Source organism: Jaculus jaculus, chromosome 4 (assembly GCF_020740685.1).
Source record: "Jaculus jaculus isolate mJacJac1 chromosome 4, mJacJac1.mat.Y.cur, whole genome shotgun sequence".
In the NCBI taxonomy this organism is placed as follows: Eukaryota; Metazoa; Chordata; class Mammalia; order Rodentia; family Dipodidae; genus Jaculus; species Jaculus jaculus.
Genome location: NC_059105.1, coordinates 74,418,000 through 74,439,536, shown reverse-complemented (window position 1 = coordinate 74,439,536; position 21,537 = coordinate 74,418,000). Strand labels below are relative to the sequence as shown.

The following is a 21,537-nucleotide window of genomic DNA, read 5'->3' as shown; positions in this document are numbered from 1 at the left end:
CTAATGGAAGCATTACAGTCAATGTAAAGAAATGTGTACTGCAGTACAAAATACAGGCTAGAATTTAGAACAATCTTCAATGATCTAGGACAGTCTCCTGTGGAGTAATCTCCTTTATAACGTTTCTTTCTTTCTTTTGTGCATGTATGTGTGTGTTCATGTATGAGCAGTAAATGTGTCTGTTCAGATACATGTGGAGGCCAGAGAAGACCTCGGGTGTCATTTTTCTCAGGCGCCATCCTCCTCTTTGCTGCAACAGTGCCACTCACTGGCCTGGAGGACTCCATTAAGGCTAGACTGGGTGGTCAGGGAGCCCTAGGGATCTGCTTGCCTCGGCCCTTTCAGCACTGGGGTTCGAAGAATCATCTCCATGGCTTTTTAACATGGGTGCTGGGGACTGAACTCACGTCCTGAAACTTGCTGGTCAAGCACGTTACCAACTGAGACATATCACAACCCTCCGTTAGCATTCTGGAAATGTGATTGACGTAGTTTAGCTCGAAGTTGGGACTGAAGATGGAGCAGAGCTCCAAGCTGTGGCCACAGTGGAAAGCACACCCAAGGGGAGAGAAGGGGAGTGTGTCTCCTTTATATGTACTTATCTATTACCTATGAATCGAAATGGTTGGGAGGGTGCGATAGGCACATTTGTGGTGCATCTGTGCGCATGTGCGTATGTGTTGTGTGTAGAAAGAAGTGAATGCATGACAGAGTGAGGGGGGGAAGGGAGAAGAAAGAAAATAAGCAAATGTGTGAGCTACATATAACATTCTTCCCCGTCATATTTGCTAGGGTGAAGATCTTAATTTAGTTCTGTCTTCCCATTATGGGAGCTAGAAAGGAAAGTCAAGTGCCAAGTAGTGAAAACAGAAGCTCCCACCAGCAGTTTACTGGAAACAGTGCCAGCATTTGCGGTCCACCGCTGCTCATCTAGAGGGCCCATGTCAGCCTGAGGCCCTGGGTGACGCTGACGGAGTGGCATTTCCTGCATCTCACAATAGCAAAGCTCTGGAAGAATCTTGAATTTAAACATCCGGGAAAGTAACCCTTAGTTCACTGCACTTCTCCTGTGCAGGGAAGGTCCAGGTCTGGCCTGTGAGCTGTGCCTCTGTGAGCGAGTAAGCAGCGGGAATGCACACTGCCGAGAGCACGGGAGTCACACTGCAGAGAGCACGGGAGTCACACTGCCGAGAGCACGGGAGTCACACTGCCGAAAGCATGGGAGTGCACACTGGAGAGAGCATTCACTCTGCTTCCTGCCCTGTGCTGCCCCTCAAGGCCAGAACTGGCCTGCGGTGAGCACTGGCTGGAGAAGCCTGGGGGTCACTGAGGGGAATTAAGGCTCTGTGGGCAGGTCGCATCGTACATTAGACCCATTCACATGTTTCACTGTGCAAACAGCCTCTAGCAGTGCATCCTGACTAAGGCCTTTTCAGGGGACTCCTGAAAGAAGCACTGTGAAGTGGCATCTCGTCTGACTGCTAGCCAGCACACTGGGTGCCTAGTGTACAGTGTGAGCAGCGTCCCAGCAGGCGGTGGTACCCAGTGTTCCCCTCATAGAACTAGTTCTCCTTCAGCTAATCTTTCTCCATAAATCTACATGGACTATAATAACATAATTTTGAGGTGACTTTATAAATTAAATATACTTGCATACATATATAAATATATATTACATTACTACTTGTATTTATATGCTTATCAATTTATACACATGTATCTATAAAATACAGATGAAAGTTGAATTTTGACTCCTCAGTGAATATGTTATTTTATTTTTGTTTTCCAAGGTAGGGTCTTGCTCTAGCGCAGGCTGACCTGGAATTCACTATGTAGTCTCAGGGCAGCCTCAAACTGACAGCAGTCCTCCTACCTCTGCTGCCCAAGTGCTGAGATTAAAGACATGCGCCACCAGAGCCAGCGTATATTATTTTTTTAAATAATAAAACCAATTAGAATCTCACTTATGATGCCTTAAGACACAATGACTAATAAAATAACTTAGTAAAAATACAATTTTGGAAGCCATTTTTTAAACATTCATTCTTAGTATCTTCATAACAATGCTGTGAAAAAAGACATCTTTAGTTTGGCTACCTATAAGCTATAATTCACTCTGGAATAAAACTTGTGTATTAATGCTTATAATAATACAAACTCAAGCATAAAGCATAATTTCTAGTTCTAACTTTTGAAAAACATACCTTATAAATATTTGAATATGCATTCATTATTAAGTTCTGACATGTTATAGTTTATTATATTATTGCAGCCTCAACTTGTGTGAGTGTGTGGTATGGTGTGTGTGACATGTGCAGGTCTAATCTATGTACATGTGTGTGCAATCCTGTGAGCTTTGTGCTTACGTGTGTAGAGGTCAGAGCTGAATACTGGGTCCTCCTCCATCGCTCTTCTGCATTGCTTCCCTGGGATGGCGTCTCTTACTGAATCGAGAGCAACTTTTTGCATCAGTCTAGCTTGACAAGAGAACCCTAGCATTCCTGCTATCTCTACCCACCTCAGGACTGGGGACACGAGTGGCCATGCCCAGCTTTTTATGTGGGTGCTGGAGACTGAACTCAGGTTCTTTGTTCTTGTTCAGCAAGCACTATCACCTGCTGAGCTATCTCCATGGTTCCCTATTTTATGGTTTTAAAAGAAGATTTAAGCATCTGGTGCAATGATGCAGCAGGTGGAAGTGCTTACTGTACAAGTCTGAGAGGGCCTGATTCTTCCTGAGTTTGATTCCTCACAACACCATACCAGCAGCTAGGTGTGGCCACAAACACCTGTAACTACAGTCCTGTGGCAGCCAGTCTGATTGAACATGGCAACTCTGGTTTCAGTAAGAGACTCTGTCTCAAGGAAACATGTGGATAAGTGACACGAGAATACCTGACATTCTCCTCTGGCCTCAAAACCCATGTGCACCAAGTGCACACAGATGCATTCACATGTACATGTGCCATACACCACACACACACACACACACACACACACACACACACACATTCACCCAAAGATTTTATGAATGCTTTCATCTGCTGTGTGCTTGGGAATTTGCATGTCGAATTATTTATAAATCATCCTAAATTAAATGAAGTAGAGAGATTACCTGGATAAAGTGTTGTAAAGGAATTATGCTTACCTCTCTTGTCACAAAGCATTCAATTGGGTATGTCAGAATGACAGTGATGCCATAACAAAACCTTCCAAAAGTCACCAGGTCATCACTTCGGCAGTAGTTTTCAAATAAGTCTCCTGGAGAGCAATAGAAACACATTTACTTACTAGGCATTGAGTATTGGAAGTGACTAATAGATGAGATTATTGTATCTTTATAAAGGTGAAGTTCTATATATTTCACTTCATTTCGTTAAAAGAATTACCAGGTCTAAATACAAGATTTAGAATTCAGCAACCATAATATTATTCACTGTTATTAAAAACCAGTACACATGCCATTTGAAGTTAAATTCACCACTAACAGTTTTTATTGTTATTGTTTTTGGTAGGTTTGCCTTAAATTTGTACTGACTTTTGAATTTTTTTAACCTTTTTTTTTTTTACTATCAAAATTCATTCCTTAAATTCTTCTGAATTGCCTTGGTAAATTTGCTTCTGGTTTTTGTTTCTGGTAAGTGACTGCCTTATTTTTTATAAAGTCTGTGAAAACAAGCACAGTTCCCTTTGAAATGCTATTCTTAGATCAAGGACAGTCTTGAAAGAAGAGTAGATCAGGACATCTGGGAGGCTGGACTTCCTGCACTTCATGCTATAGGGCCCAACATTACTTCAGGACTACACTGAGGAATTCCAAACATATATTCTCTTTCATGGCATCTGATGCACCCAAGTGCAAATGGAGTGTTTGGCTGTTTTAAAACTGAAAAGTACGGCTGGTTCCAGGAAGGAGCACTAAATTGATTAGAACTAAAGTAAATAATGGGCCAAATATACCTTAAACCAATTCCTACTGAGAGTCCATGCTTTCAGAAGTCTATGAAGACATGTAGGGATGTAAGGAGGACACAGATGTGACATCAGCAAATTACATTCACTGAAACTCAGCTTTTGGACTGCTTTACTTCCTGTGTATAACAGGCTTAAACTTGAAAATTGTAGTTGTCTTTTTTCAATTAAACTAAATAGAAAACTAGATCAAAGCCACATATTTTACTGCACTGTTTCAAAAGAAGAAAAAAGGACAATAGGCCTGAACTTTTCATTAAACAGCTGATCGTCTGAATGAGCTGCCCCTTCCCAACAGGTAACTTCAAGCAACTCCATTTCCCTTTCCCCTGTGGACTACAGCAGATGGGCACCATTTTTAGTGCTCCTTCTGGCCCCAAAATGGTCACACCACAACACAGTGGCAGCAGAGAATTGCTTCAAAATTGAAAAGTTTCAAGCACTCTGGAAAAAGCAAAACAAGCAAACAACAACAACAAAACCTAAGTTCCCTGCTCCCTGCCCTCTACTAGTGATCAGGCCCTGCATCTTTTCAGAGGCTACTGGGAAGGCCAAGAAAAACCTAGAGTTCCCACTGCTTTACAAACAGAAATTCACCTACTGCGAAAGGAGAGGGGTAGAAGTTTGTATGAACAAGATCAGATTTCCCTAAGGAAAAATGACCTCAGAAACTAAACAAGGTCAGTATAACCCAGCTTGAATCCAAGTGTACTTTAGGGAATTATAACTAAGGAATAAGTCAAGGCCAACAGCATCTACATCAGACACCTGTCAACTTTTTTGCATAAATTCCCCCTCTTCCTGCCTTACTTCTTCCTTCCCTACCTCCCTTCCTCCCTCCATTCTTCCCTTCCTCTCTCTTTTTTGTTTTGACACGGGGTCTTGCTAAGTGACTGGAGTTAACACTCTCCACCCATTTCCTAGGTGCTGGGATAACAGATGTCAGCCACTACACAGAACTGTTACAAAGATTTAATTACATGATGGCAATTACCACTGGTAAAAACACTAGAAAGTGTGACTAGAAAAAAAAAATATATATATATATATCTACAAGGCTTATGTCTTATAGAAGCATTTACAAACCAAGGCCCTATGCAGCCTAGAGCCCTTAAGCCATTTATCTTGGCAAATTTGTCTTGGCAAGGATGTAGAAATAGGGACACATGGCCATGTTGTGAAACAGCTCTTATCCAGACAGTCAAGGTCACTTTCAACTGCACTGTCTTGGAGCAGACAGGGTTTACATTTCTGACTGCATTGGTATCATTTTCTTTTCTTTTTTTTTTCACAAAACTTCTTTATTTTCTAAGAAATATCTACATACAGTCTCAATGACCTATAACCTCTATTCAAATCACGGTAGCCATTTTCCCAGAGTACCTCAGGTTCACAGAGGACTAAGCTAAGAGGAACTGAAGGCTTAGCGAGAGCTTTCAGAGTCATTCTGAACAGAAGAGGCGAAGCCCAAAGCGAATGGAAGGACATAGAAGTAGGGCATCAGGAGACTTGCGTTTTACTTTGTTAGCTAGCAGCCAGCTTGGGCAAGTTATTTCGCCTCTTTGTGTTGTAAGCAGGAGGTAGAACTAGTTATTCCACTTAGCTTCAAAGGGTTGTGGGAAGGTCAATGAGATCCTGGGCCTACAAAAGCTATGAAATACATGAATCACAGCATTTAGCCTGCTGTCAGACTGCCCTGAACATTATGCCACATGGATGATTGCATGAAAGGGTCAAAGGAAGAAAAGAGGGACCACCCGCTCAGGAGCTTAGCCTGAGTGATACACGGAAAGAGAAGTCAGAGAAGGAAAGGGCTAGTTTATGGGGAAGATGATGATATTTTGTGATTAAGGCAAGAGTGGAATGGTTAAGTAGAAATGTCCCTACAGACTCGAGATATAAAGAAGGATACCAACCAACTAGGATTAAAGTGATAAAAGCTTGCAGAGAAATTTGTTCACAATAAAGCAGGCAATTTGTCTGAACTCAGCCTCCAGGTGAGGTGGGGGGAATGAGCGAGGTCAAGGAACAGAACTAGAACCACTAACACAGAGGAAGGACAGTGAGGACAGCACAGCAGCATTGCATCCTCCATCCAATGAAACCCGGGGCTGTGGAAGGATGCTCAGTCCCGCTGAGAGGCACAGAAATGTCAGGAGGACCCGAATCAGGAGGGTTATCAGCGCCGACACTGGGACACCACTGATACCCGTAGGGACGGAGGAGAGTCAGAATTCATGCAAGGAAACAAACACCGGGAAGACGAGAGCAGGGATCGCAGGACTATGTCTCCCAGGTCAAGGCCCGGAAATCCAGGGAAGAGCAGAGAGGCAGAAGAGAGCAGAGAGTAGGTGGAAGGGTGATGGGAATGGAGCCCTGGGAATGCCATTGGTACTCGTCCCTGTGGGCATCAAAGTGGGATGGTGGCTGCATGTCTCATTTTACCTTGGGTGAAGCCGGTAAAAGTCAAGTACCCACATGTAGCAAAGAGCACAGAGATACACAAAGAGACCAAGATGGACACGTGGATGATGCGGGACCACTTAGGTACTGTGGGTTCCTCCAAAGAACCATACACTAAGAAGCAGTTATGGTGGCAAATGAATGCTGTAACACAAAAGGAGAAATAAGCGTCATTAAAACAAGTGGCAGGGTTGTACTTTCCAATGTGAAAGATGTATATTGGTTTAGAATTTCAACTATCTAAAGATCAAATATACAAATTCACTAAACATGCCAGGAAGTAGGTGTTCTAATGAGAAACTTCAAGTTGGGCTTATGTAATATTTATCTTTGTGCCATTCTTTACATAAACCAGACCTACCCAAACTTCTCTCCCTTTCCTCTTCTTAATGACTGTTCCCAAATAAAGGAAAATCTAAAAACACCATTGCTATCAGTGCATGACTTCCTTTACCATCAGGAACGTGGCATCCAGCCAATTCCTAACACTTCGCACACAAGGTTTTGAGGAAGTCCACATCTGTGCTGGACTTCCCAGCTAAAGTAACTGAGTCATTCTGGTGGCACATGCCTTTAATCGCAGCACTGGAGAGGGAGAGGTGGGAGGACGACTGTGAGTTTGAGGCCAGCCTGAGTGAGTTCCTGGTCATCCTGGGCTAGTCGGAAACCCTACCTAGAAAAAAACCAAAACAAAACAAAAAATAAACAATATAACTTATGAATTTTCTGTAGGAAAAAGAGATTTCTTCAATTTGAAGTGAATTTTATATTAGTGCAAACAAGATGATGTGCTGCTTTTAATGGGGAGTCTATTGGAATTCAGGAGATGTGCTATGCAGACATAAGTATAAAACAGTGTCTGGCCACAGAACCAGTGGTGCCATGTCAGGAAGGGGCTTTTGAAGCCATGTACTCACCAAAAGACATAACCCCAATAGCCTGAATGGCATTGGGCTTTGCAAATATCCAGGCATCTTCTGTTTTGGGTCTAGAAGAAAATCAGTTTATAATTTAATAATTACTAAATGATTAAATCAATGCAATAGGAAGTACACCACAGAACAAGAAATAGTGACAAATAAAATTATCTTTCAGCCAAAAATTAACAGGGGGGTCCGGTTAACCTTTCTTACATACATACATTTTCTTGGAGCATTAATGCTATCCCTAACCCCAGTCCTCTAAACTGCATGTCAAATACTTGGACAGGTTCTATTTCTATACCTGTAAAATATCCACTGACCATGCCATTTCAGAAATGTAATTGCTCATTTAATTTATTAGTACATATTTATTACGGAATCATCACTTCCAATACTCATCTGGGAGATAAAAAATTAGTAATGTCCAATAACTGCCCTTTATTGCCCTCTGTAGTGTTCAAGGTCAACTTGACCAAGGGAAACTTAATTGGTGGTGCAGTTTGCTGAGAGAGGTAGACATGAGCTACTAATGATTGAGGGCGTACTGACTCTGTCTTAGAACTCTGCTGTTCTCTTAGTTAATTCTGACAGCAACATTCAAGCATCATCATCATTTAACATGCAAGAAAAGTCAGTCTGTGGGTCATGACCTAACTTGCCTAACTTCCAGGTAATAAGAAATTTGAAATTTATCTTCTTGGTATGTTCCATCCAATATCTTTTCCATGTTGAACTATTTTCACCTGTCAGTACACTTCTCAAAAACAGTTTTGAAGGTATATACATTTTTAAAATTTCTTTCTTTCTTTTTATTTATTTATCCATTCAGATGCAGAATTGGTAGCACGTGTGATCTGCCTGTGGTTTCACCTGAACATCAGTGATGTCTTTCTCCCCAAAAGGTGAGGGACAGCACTTCCTTCTGCCTGCATATTTTCCTACATGTGTCTTGCTTTTTTGGGGGTGGGGCGGGGATTTCTCACATTGTTATGTGTATGATTTTTCTTTAATCTCTGAGTCCTTAACTGTTCCTTAATCCCCTCTGGTCTTTATGTGAATGGGGATCTTTTGCTTCTTATGCGTCACCTACTGCATGTGTGTGTATGCACCTCCTCCAGAGCCCTGTGGCCCCTGGGGATTTCTCTAGGATGGAGGTTCTCTGTCTCCCTTCTTCCTTCCCAGCGGGACAATGAGTAGAGTTCTCCTCTAGGTTAAGTCTTTCAGCTAGCCTCCTCCCTGGATCTTAACACCCCTCCTACAATAAACTTCATAATTCCAAAGTTACTCTTCTAGGAGTCCATTTTATCAATTCTTTGCTAATCAGATAAGGACCCAAAAGTTGGGGTTCACAGGCTCCCCTTAATCCCAACATCCTACAACAATACTTTTATAAATTTAGGCCACATTTCCCCTCTATATATGCATATTTATGGATATTACAAACTAAGAACTGCTTATCAGAGAGAAAATGAGGTTTTGGTCTTTCTGAGTTTAAGTCATTTCACTTAATATGATTCTTTCCAGTTCCATCCATTTTCTTGCAAATCCCCCAATTCATTTTTTAACATTACTGAATAGAATTTTATTGTGTATATGTACTACATTTTCATCACTCATCTGTTGATAGGCACCCAAGCTGGCCCCAGTTCACAGCTATTGTAAATAGAGTTGAAATAAATATGGATGTGCAAGTATCTCTGTGGTAGAGTGTGGAGTCCTTGGGGTACATGCCCAGGAGTGGTATAGCTGGATTGTATGGGAATTATGTTTCTAATTTTTTTTTTTGAGAAACCTCCATATTGATTTTCATAATGGCTGTGCTGGTTTTTCACTCTTATCAACAGGTATAGGTTTCCTCTTTCCCTTGCATCCTTACCAGTATTTGTTGTCTGCAGTCTTGATGCTAGCCATTCTGAGTAAGGCAAGACAGTGTCAAAGTTGTTTCGATTTCTCATCTCCCTGATGATTAGGGAAGTTGAATACGTTTAAAGTACTTGTTGGCTATTTTTGTTTCATTTTCCTCTTTCTCTCTCTCTCTCTCTTTCTTTTTTTTTTTTCAAGCTAAAGTCTCACTGTAGCCCAGACTGACCTGGAACTCTACCTCTACCTCCAAAGTGCTGGGATTAAAGATGTGCACCAGCACGCCCAGTTTATTTTTCCTACGTACTTTAAATGTCTTAAAGCAGCTGCTACCCTGCTGGAATCAGGAGGGATGAGTCTTACTAACATTCTTCAAGCCCCGCCCCCCGCCTCTTTTAATGGTGAAGAGCAAGGGCTTCAAGGTCAAATAACTAGCCTGTGTTATTCTACTGGCCTCTTACATGTGAAAGTAATGGTGTGACCTCAGCCAAGTGAACTGATCCTTCTGTGCTGCAATTTTCATCTACATTTATAAATTGGGGATAAGAGTAGTATCTATTTTCCAGAGTTATTTTGCAGATTAAATAAAATATTATGTGTAAATCTTCTCAAAGAGGGTCTATAACACTGTTTATGTTTAATATATGGTCACATGTTTTATTATCACTATTAATGCTTTCATTACTATCTCCTAATATTTAATAAAAAAGTAGAGAAATGTTTATAATATGGCTGACATCTGTGGAAAGAAAGCTTGAGTGTGCCAAAAGAATACAAGAAGACAGAAAAGGCCGGTGACCTAGAAAGCACACAGACATGGGAGAGTTTAAATAAAAAAGAGGGATTCTCAAGAATAAAACCGAATAGGAATAGGACACACAAACAACAACAAAAAAACGTCCTCTTTGTCTTGTCAAATTTGTGGGATTTATGCAGTATGACATATTTCTTTTCATATATGAAACAAACAGCTGTGAGCAGAAAGGAACTATAGAGGAGCCAGCCTGTGAGGGAGGCCTCCAGCTGTTCCCCGGCCTGCTGGAGATTCCCTGCTGTTTGAGTGGGAGCTGCTGCCACCTGCTGCCATCACTGCTCTTACTGCAGCCAGCCTACAGCCTGGCAAATACCAGCAGCATAATTATAAGATGGGATTGACAGAAGAGTGTCAGACTTTCTACTATGTTCCTAATGAATGGTAGGATTCTCTAATCTGGGATTGAATTCCAGAAACGGCTAGTTTCAAAGGAAGAGAGAGATGGAAAAGGAGAGAGATGCCTGGAGTACTTTGTGACAGTAGAAATTTGATACCTATCCTGGGTAGAAAAAAAAAAAAATGAGGCTAAATTCCCTTTGGCTTTGGACTTCAGATGTTAAAATATGCAATAACGGAAGATATATGGTAAAAACAGCACTACAAATGACTTTTGTGGTAAATATGAAGATAGTTTAATAGAAACATCTATCAATGCAGTTTACCACATTAACATATTAGTGGGGGAGAAGCTTATGAACTTTTGAAGTACCCAGAAAAGCATGCCAGGCATGGGACATCTGCCTTTCATCCCAGCACTCAGGAGGCAGAGGTAGTAGGATCGCTGTGAGTTTGAGGCCATGGCTACAGAGTGAATCCCAGCCTGGGCTAGAGTAAGGTTCTACCTCAAAAAAAAAAAATGTTTTTTATAGAAAAAGACAAGGAAAGCATATGATTCAATATTGATTTTCATGAACATGCTGTTATTAAAGTAATTCTTCCTTTATCTAATGAAGGATATCTACAACAAACCTGCAGCATGTGACATATTTAAAATTTAAAAGGTAGAAATATTACAATTTAAAGACAAGGATGGCCCATGTTACTGTTTCAAAGTCACATCATTGAAGATCCCAGGATGTGTAATTATTGGAAAGGGATAGATTATTTATGGACAGCATAACCAAGAACACTGTAAAATCAGGGAACTCCAGTGAGAAGCTGTAGAAGTTAATAACAGTATTCAGCAACGTGATGGGAGATAGCCTCCATACCCAAAATATTAATAAAGTTATCATACACAACCAACATTGAAAAAGAGTGGCCATGACAAAAAAAAAAAAAAAAATTCCACCATTTTGACAGAAATGTGATGTTAAACTTTTACTGAAAGATACAAGTACTGTTGAGACACACTATGTCCATATCTACAACAAAGAAGATTCAATATCATGTCAATTCTCTCAAACTAATATTCAAATATAAAATATGATATTAAGGGACAAAATTTTAAAATTCCAAAAGTAAAATCATAAAGTAAGGATTTACAAATGACAAAAATCAATGCATGGAAAATATAAAACACTTGTAAATGAAATAGTTCATAAATAAAGTTAAAATATAAACTTAAAATTGGGAGGTGAGATTGTTTGCACATAAAAATAATGAAAAGGTTATTATCCAGCATATAATAACCTTTTCATTAAGTTTATTATTTTTATTTTTTTCAGATGTCTAATTATTAAATGCTAACCATATCAAAATGGAAATTTATAGAATAAAATACCGAGAAAAATTAAGAAATTATAGAAGGAAATATAAATTATAAAATTCGTTGTCATAACAATCACTAATATGTATTTTACAAGAATGCTGATCAATATTACATATTATCAATATGTAGCTACATAGGAAAGGTAAAAAATACATGAGCAGGAATGACTCAAATTAAGCATAATAGTTACCTGTGAGGACAGAGAAATGACTCAACTTGTAATATGATCATCTACTGCTGTTCAAGATTAGAAGCAGCCATTAAAACAAATTCAGAAAGACTGAGTACAATTTTCTGCTCCCTAAATTGCATGTATTTATGTAATACTTTTATAGAGCTTCTCCAGATGTTAATCCACTATCATTTCATGAGAGAGTGGTAATGCTATCTGCTGAGGAATGTCATAGCTTTCCCTCAATATTTGGATCCCATCTGCTTCATTCACTTTATACGATTATTTATTAAACAATTTCCAATGTCATCAGTTAAAAACACAAAACAGTAATGAGATTAATTTTTATTGTAATGAATAAATTTTCTTATGACCATTAAGCATGAGAATGCAGCAAGATACAAGGAAAACTGTGGGCTTTGGAGTCAGCCTGGCTTGTGTTTAAATTTTAACTGTATGATTTCCTTGCAGGTGGCTGTGTCTGGACTGCTTAGTGACACAGGTCTCACTTTTGTCTTCTACAAAATAGGCAATATTTATAATTCTATTTTACATGTCTGAATTAAGAGGTAAGTGAGGAAAGCATGGCACAGAATGGATGCTCAATGCAGATAAAACTCTTCCTGTTTCTTTCTTGGCATCATCATTACATTAACAGTAAATGCCTCAATCTGGATATAAAGATTTAGAAGTAAACAAAATACAGACTCGTTCATGGTTCATAATCTTTTCTTCAAGAACAAAGAGTCCTTAGGTAAAGCAAGATGTTTTATTTAAACTGAGTGATAAGTTCTGGGATGGTGGTGGAGTAGAGTGCATTTGGAAGCTATCTCCCTGTCTACACAGCAATTGAAGCGGCAGTCTTCCTAATGTACCTAGTTTAGGACTATGGAGTCTAAAGAGGTTTGAAATTCCTACAGTGGAGAGGGGGCTTAGAGTTAATTTTAGCCAATTTCAGCTTTTAGCACAGTAGCCAAAACACAGCTCTGTGTCAGAAAGCTATATGGATATTCTATGAGGAGCTTGAAGAATTTAAGCTGGGCAAAGGTACCCTGCCTTCTAAATATAGGGTTCCATGCTTAGATTGTTGATCACTGCTTCTGACCACAAGGTAGACAAAAATTAGGATCTATTTGATTGCATCTACTCCCATATCACAAACCTTTCCTCCTTTGGAGTACCAGAATTAGACTAGGGCATTATTCAAAAATAACTATATATACAGGGGAATCAGAAAGTGATGATATATGCTTAGGAAAAAGTTCAGGCTCAGAAAAGATCTAGTAAAATAAAGCATGCACTTACAAATTATGCTGATTCTTGCAATAGATACAGACCACAACAATGAAAAGCATGAACAAAGCAATAAAAAAAATACAGCCACTTATTGGGAAGGAGATTATCTGACTTTTAGAGTTGCTACATTATTGTGTATATATGCCCAGTATCCTACAAAATGTCACAAGTCACACAAAGTAACCATACAGCATGGCCTAATTATAAAATCAAAATCAATCGAAACTATGAGGGAGGGTACATAATGGCAGGCAAAGATTTAAAGTAACAGTTTTAAAGATGCATAAATCATCAAAGAAGATACAGGCAAAGTCCAGAAAAAGGTGCACAAACAAAGAGAAATACCAGTTAAACAGGCAGTGAAGCTTTGAAAGGACCAGAAAAGTAAAATAACTGAAGTCAAAAATTTGCCAGAGAAACTTAAATACAAATTTAAGCAGACAAAAGGACAGACAAAAGATGATAGACTATTTTCAAGTCTGAGACACAAAAAGAGAAAAAAAATTGAAAGTGCACAGAGCCAAATTACCAGCATATGCATTCTAGGAGTTCTGGAGAAGGAGAGAAAAAGATGTAGAGGAAGAAGAGAGGAAATGGGAGAAAGAGAAGTGAAACACGGAGATAGGAGAAATGGAAGAACAGCATAGATAAAATTTAAAGGAATAATGGCTGAAACCTTCCCAAAATGAATACCATGAATATAAGCATCAAAGAAACCTAATTAATTAAGTTGAATTCAATGAGATCCTCCTTGAGACAAATTAAAATCATTTTTGAAATCCCTAAGTGAGCTGCTGAAAGTTATGGCTTATCTTCCTTGTGGTTTTTCGCTTAAATTCTAATAAAGCTGTCCTAAAAAAAAAAAAGAAATCCCAAAGTATACAAACATCTGAAAGAACACAACAGACACCTGAATAAATTCAAAGAGGATATGAATAGAGGCTGAAGGAACTCCAAGAGAACACAAACAGCTAAATGAAATGGTGAAGTCATACTAGAATATGAAATGAAATTCCAGGGGAGGACAGGACACCAGGGCTCAAGGATAATGTAGAGAAAATAGATCAACTAGCCAACTTTAATGACAAGTTCAAAAAAAATTATGAGTTGAATATTGAAGATATTTGAAACACCATAAGAAGATGAAGTCTATAAATACAGGGCATGAAGAAGAGTTTCAGATCAAAAGAATAGAAAATATGTTCAGTAAAATTATAGAAAAAAACTCTCATAATCTAGAAGTGATACCTATCCAGATACAACAGGCATTCAGAATACCAAATAGAACCAGAAAAGAAATTCCCCATGTCATATTATAGTCAAAACATTAAATACATAGAACAAAGAAAGGATAATGAAAACAGACAGAGAGAGAGAAAGAAAAAAGTTATATATAATGACAACATTATATATCATTATCATTATTATAACAGATGAAAAGCCAGGAAAATGTACAATGATGCATTCAAAATATTAAAGAAAACATACCTGTCAACCTAAACTAGTATACCCAACAACATTATCTCTCATAATAAATGGTAAAAGAATAATTTTCCATAATAAAAGCAGGTTAAAGGAACTTATGACCATTAAGCCAGCTCTACAGAGGACACTGGAAGAATACTGCAGACTAAAGAGAGGGGCAAACAACTTAAAGAAGTTAGAGGGAAAATAATTATCAGTTATCAACAAATAATGACCAAAGAAAACACTAAGTCCCACAAAATCACCAATATGACAGGACATAACTCATATTTTCCCATGAGAGCTCTGAATATTAATGGACTGAATTCTCTAATCAAAAGGCATAGACTAATGAACTGGGTCATTTTCCTGTTTTTAAGAAACTTACATCTGGGGGCTGGAGCGATGGCTTAGCAGTTAAGGCACTTGCCTGCAAAGCCAAAGGACCCAGGTTTGATTCCCCAGGACCCATGTAAAACCAGCCGTACAAGCCCCAGGAAGAAAGACTGCAGGCACGGGCATAGAAGGCACAGCCCAATGGGGAGCTCTGAGAGGGAGCACTCTATGAAATAATCAAAGTGGTAGATGATCCTGTATATCTGAGCATTTGGAAGAAGAGTAACAAAAGTGGTCAAATTCCAAAGCCAAACAAAGGGCTAGGGTGTAGCTCAGTTGGTAGAGTGATTTCCTTGTAGGCCCAGGGTTCAATCCCCAGTAGCACATCCAGCCCAGTGAGGTGGCACACACCCATAATCCCAGCCCTCAGGAGGCAGAAGTGGGAGGATCACAGTTTCAACATTATCCTCTGTACAGGAGGCTACTCTGAGCTCCAGGGACCTGGTCTCCAAAGCCAAACAAGACAAAGATGAAACAAAACAAAGCCAAGCAGAGTAAACTGGTAAACAAAATGAGTTAACCAGGAAAAAAAGAAAGATGGGCAAGCAAGAGAGATGGTAGAGGGTGGGGTAAGAGGAAGGGAGAAAGACTGCAAGAGAAAATATAAGTATTTAATTTTAAAAGCTGTATTATGTCTTTATGTATTATGACATGCAAAAAAGGAAAAGGATAATTTAGGTATTAGCATAGCAGTTTGCAATGTTAGCATGGCAAATATTTTAAAAAGTGGTATCTAGCTGGGCGTGGTGGTGCACGCCTTTAATCCCAGTACTCGGGAGGCAGAGGTAGGAGGATTGCCATGAGTTCAAGGCCACCCTGAGACTACAGAGTTAATTCCAGGTCAGCCTGGACCAGAGTGAGACCCTACCTTGAAGAAAAAAAAAAAAAAAGTGGTATCTAGCAGGTTCAACCTTATTGTAGCAAATACCTCTGAAAGAATGATTGCTACCCTTACATCAAAAATCTAACTAGGGGGCTGGAGAGATGGCTTAGCGGTTAAGCGCTTGCCTGTGAAGCCTAAGGACCCCGGTTCAAGGCTCAGTTCCCCAGGTCCCAAGTTAGCCAGATGCACATGGGGGCGCACGCGTCTGGAGTTCGTTTGCAGAGGCTGGAAGCCCTGGCGCGCCCATTCTCTCTCTCTCTCCCTCTACCTGTCTTTCTCTCTGTGTCTGTCGCTCTCAAATAAATAAATAAATAAAAAATCTAACTAGGGGCTGGAGATATGGCTTATCACCTAAAAGAGTTCAGTTGCAAAGCCAGATGTACAAAGGGGCACATGTGCTGGAGTTCATTTGTAGAGGCAGGAGGCCCTGGTACACCCATACTCACTAAGCTTTCACTATCTCTCTCTCTCCTGCTCCCTCTCTCTCCTTCTTAGTCTTTCTCTCTCAGCCTCTCTCTTTCTCAAATAAATAAATATATTTTTAAAACTTTATGAAAATGCTTAATGATATACTTTCTGTTCATTCTTTTTGGTAGGGAGTGCTGAAGGTTTATGTCAGGAACTGACACATGCTAATCTTTAAAAGCTATATCACCAATCTATACTTTTAGCCTTGTATTGTTTCAAGAACCTTTCTGTATGTTAGGAGTCAGGGGAGGTAGTCACAGAATGGTCTGGGGGAGCTAAGTTCATTTTGCAGAATTGTCTGAATCTTTGTTTTCAGGCCTCTCACCTGCTTTTGAATTACAAGCTTATCTTCATCATAGCTGGGCAGCAATGAGACAATCACCACAACACCCTCTAGTCTCCATATGATGATAAAAGCAAGGTTAAGGCAGGCATAGTGTCTCACTTATAATCCCAACACTCACGAGATGAAGGATCAGGGATTTTTGTAAATTTGAGGCCATCCTGGTTTATATAGTGAGTTCTAGGCCAGCCTGGGAAATAAAACAAGAATTCCTCTCAAATAAATCATAGAAAGAAAAGATGGAAAGTAGAAAGAAATAAGAGAAAAAGCAAGCAAGCTAGCTACCTTCAGTACGTACAAGGCCCAGATTTTATCTATCTAAATATATATATTTATATATGTAATTTTAAATTATATTTTATTTTAAAGGTAGGATCTTACTCTAGCCTTTCCTAACCTGGAACTTCCTCTATTGCTCACATTGGCCTCAAACTTATAGTGATACTCCTGCCTCAGCCTCCCTAGTGCTGGTATTAACAGGTGTGAGCCACCATAACTGGCTTGGAGGTTACACTTTATGTGCTTCTATAAGCATATAACAAACTCACAGAAAGAGCATAGATACATTTGCCTTTTCAGCCTCACAACTTGAAGAATGACTGATACAGCAGGCACTTATTGAAAGCTCCTTGATAGACTAGACTTCCACTTCCTTCCTTTGGTGGTGCATTCAAAACCATCTATCAATCTAGTTGCTTAAGCTGGAAACCCTGATCATTCTGGGTAACTCCTCCTCTTACTTTCTTAATTAGTCACTAAATTTATCAGCTTAAAGTTTTTATTTTTCCCCTTCTCAGTTTTGCCAGTCTTACTCAGGTACAGTGCCAGCTGATTATTATTATTTTTTTGCCTGTACACTTACTTACACTTAGACGGACTCCTAGGTATCTGCACTCTCCTTTGTCCTCTTTTTAAAAAATATCTTTATTTCTTTACATGCAAGGAGAGAGGGGGAGAAAAATAGACATGACAGAGCCTCCAACCACTGCAAATGATCTCCAGATCCAAGCACCACTTTGTGTGTCTGGCTTTAAGTGCGTATTGGGGAATCGAACCTGGGCTGTTAGGCTTTGCTGGCAAGCCTCTTAATGACTGAGCCATCTCTCCTGACCCCTCTGTCCTCTTATTTGCTGCAAGAAAAGTCCAGTTAAGACAGAGACCTCACGTGGTTCTGCTGCTTCAGCTCTGTCAGTTCCCCTTCACTAAGTTTCTCACCACTGCACATAAAGCTCCCCCCTCACTATTGACTCGGACACGCTCTCTGTGTTCATTTCCTTCTATACACTGGACAAACTTGCAGCCCAGAATCATTAAAACTCTAGTTATATCTTTAAGCACAATTTGCCCATGGCTTGTGACAATATGGAAGTGGAGTCAGTGGGTGCTGTAGGGTAATCACTAGCATTGAATGTGGCCCTAGGAATCTTTTTTCTAGACAATAAATGTTTTCACATTAAAATTTTAGTTTCAAGCCATTCTTATTCTCTTATCACTTAAAACTTTTGGCTGGAAGGCATATACATTCATGTACGCATCGAACTGATAACCCAGCACTTCTTTGCTGAGCTGCACGTCCCTGTCAGGCACACTGCTGAGCAATGGGTATACACTGTCACACAGGGCAGGAATGCCACCCCTGCTTGCAGTGTGATGACAAACAAAACACACTATATATCAAACACTTCTCACTTCCTGTAACGAAATCTCCATATTTATTCCAAGAAGATGTTCATGTTCTGAACCTTCTTGTGATTGGCATGCTCTCAGATGATGATCTTTTTGAAACAGTAGGCTCCATTCACCAACTACAGTCTTCAGAATGAGTTCATTTGCTCTTCTCCATATACTTGGGTCAGAGTTTCAAGATGAAATACTCTACTCTCTTTGGAAGGACCACCCTAGCAATACCCTAAATGCCAACCTTCCAAGATCTCTTGGGTTCAATTTTGAATCCATCTTTTCACTTCCATGGCTTTAGAAAAGATGTTCTTACACTGAGTAGACTCAAAACTCCTCAAAGCAGAAAAATCAGAGGCTGCAGAGAGCTCAGCACTAAAGGAGACAAATAACCTGCCCTCCAAGGATGAAGGAACATTGCAGACGAGAGGTGGAAAGACTGTGAGATCGAGGGAGTGTGAAGGAGCATCTTGAGGCATTTTCTGACCCCCTCAATAGGTCGACTGCGCACCCATCAGTTGTGCACCCGTTCAGAAGTGAGCCTGACTGTGAAGTTGGAAGTGCCCTGAAAGAGAAAGCTTTTCCCTTGTGGACATGGGTTTGAGTGGATCTAAGCTGAGACTGCTGCCCTAGCCTGTCACAGTGTGGGAGGCATCCAGAAACTACAGCCCAAACAGGAGACAGAGAAAAGAGATGGCAAAGAGAAAACCCAGGGCTGATTTCATTAACTAAGCTCCTAAATAAAACCATACCCCAAACTAGAACCAATCTTGGCTTTTCTAGTTGAGTCAATGTATTCTCTTTTGCTTCAACAGTTTTCAGTCTAGTCTGAAGGGTATTATCGTTTGAAATAAAACAGTAGTAATTTATGTGTCATCAAAAAATTCATTTTTGTTTGATACTTGTCAAACTAATCATTCCTTTTTCAATTACTTTCTTTTTGAGTTTCTTTACCCATTTTCTTCTGATCTTCTTCTTAAAATATCGAATTCATTAAATTGTAGAAGTTCAGGGTTAGGCTAGACAGTAAGGAAACTAACGCATAACGAGCTCTTTGGCACATCTTATATATAAATGCACCTCTAAAAAGTACAGACACACTTAGTGGAATTAGGCTTAGAGTGATACATTATTGTTTAAAATGCCATACAAAAATGTCATAGAAAGGGAAAACAGCTTTCATAGTTGATTACATGTTATCTCAATACTAATAGTAAACCTATGACTATTAATGAAAAGCTGAATGAAGGCTTTTGCAACAATGCCTCTTATTCTAGTTTTTAAAAAAATGGAAAAGAAGGAGAACTGTGTAAGTGCATTTTTATATCTGTGCACTCTCTGGAAAGCAATTAAATGGCCTGCTACCTCAGGTTTTAGAAAGCAAAAGGTTAGAAAATACTATAAAACTAAACATAATTTCCAAGAAGAACTGAAAGTCATTGGACTGTGGATATTTGAAATCATATCAGAAAACAGAATTTATGGTCATATGGCTTATGGAAAAGGAAATTGAATTATGTTTTATTTTTAAAACACAACCACTAAAAAGGTGTTTCCATAGTAACAAGGTCAATATCAGTAGCCATTACAGACCTTCCTCTTTTCTGATGGTGGGTTTAAAGATCTTTTTCAAATACCACTTTTGAAAATCTAGAGAAAGAAAAAAAAAGAAACAGCTCTTCTGGTCAGTCATTTAAGCCAAAAATGAAGAAAAGCACCCATGGTGTATTGAATCCTTCATGTTTTATGGATTATAAGCATTTGTACCTGTCATATTTTCAAAAAGAAGCCTACTTGCCTCACTACTATGCCAACTCCTGAACATGGGATTTCATTGGTCTGACTGTAAATGGGGCAAACAGAAGCTGTTTGCAACAGCATTCAAACAAACAAAAGGTGTCTCAGTGTTAAAAGGCATACATCTTTAACATAAAAATATTGAAACAGTTAGAGAAATAATACCTGTTAAATAATACCTGAAATAAGAATAATAATACCTGAAAAAAGAATGCAATCTCAGACAAAATCTATCACAACTTAGAAGACAAGTTCACAATTTGTTTAAAACCCAAAATATTTCTTTAGTCACAAAATCAGCTCCTTAAGTGACCCTCCCTCCCTCCTTCCTCTGGATCAAATTTCACAGCCCACCCGACCCTCATTTGTGAAGCCTTTGCCTCTCCACTAAACTCAAGTCCCTTAAGGACAGAAGCATTTCTTTGCATTCATGACAGCATCTCACATGACGGTAAAGAAAATGACAATCTCTGGTTTCATTTTAGGAATGTTTCTGTTGCATACTCCTGATTTTAAGCCAAGAAGCTGTAAGGGAGATCCTAGTTTGCAGGCTTTACAGGGATTACAGAGGGCATCTGTCTGCAGATCCTGGGTATGTGCTGTCAGCCGCTCTACAGGTGGCCTTGGCATCACCAGTCCTTGGAGCTGCTCAGGGGATTCTAATGAGAAGCCACAGATGGACATTGCTGTTTACTCATGTCTCCTGGTGCAGCAGGGAGCACTGATTTATTTACTTCCTTATTGTTTGAATGTCCTCTCCATTTTCCCTTTGATATTGCTTCATATATACAAAACAAACTTAAAGACCTTTTGTTGTAACAGAAATCTGTTTGGTAGAATCATTTTCTTTTCATTAAAAGGCATCAGTTACAATAGTTCTGTCTCATAATTAACATTTTAGCCTGAAATACTATTTTTTAAATTTTTTTTATGTTTGTTTATTTGAAAGTGACAGACAGAGAAAGAGGCAGAGAAAGAGAGAAAGAATGGGCATGCCAGGGCCTCCAGCCACTGCAAACGAACTCCAGACACGTGTGCCCCCTTGTGCATCTGGCTAACGTGGGTCCTGGGGAATCGAGCTTTGAACCGGGGTCCTTAGGCTTCAGAGGCAAGTGCTTAACCGCTAAGCCATCTCTCCAGCCCCTGAAATACTATTTATATATTGTATTACTGAATTTTCTTACTAGCTCTTTGTTGCTATAATTTAACTTTTCTTTTTTTTTTTTTTTTTAAGACAGGATATCAGATAACCCAGTATGGCTTCAAACTTGCTATGTAGTCAGGGTTCTCCTTGAATT

At 39.4% G+C, this 21,537-nt stretch overlaps 1 protein-coding gene across 1 annotated transcript in view; it reads right to left on the bottom strand.

Moving 5' to 3' along the window:
* Slc38a11 (solute carrier family 38 member 11) overlaps nt 1-21,537 on the bottom strand; it is a 56,864-nt gene that overhangs the window by 16,537 nt on the left and 18,790 nt on the right. Inside the window, exons 8-10 of the mRNA XM_004651717.2 lie at nt 7,353-7,423; nt 6,418-6,579; nt 3,149-3,261 (exon numbers count right to left, since the gene is read on the bottom strand). Coding sequence (XP_004651774.2) covers nt 3,149-3,261; nt 6,418-6,579; nt 7,353-7,423 — 346 coding nt within the window. The remainder of the gene's footprint in view (nt 1-3,148; nt 3,262-6,417; nt 6,580-7,352; nt 7,424-21,537) is intronic.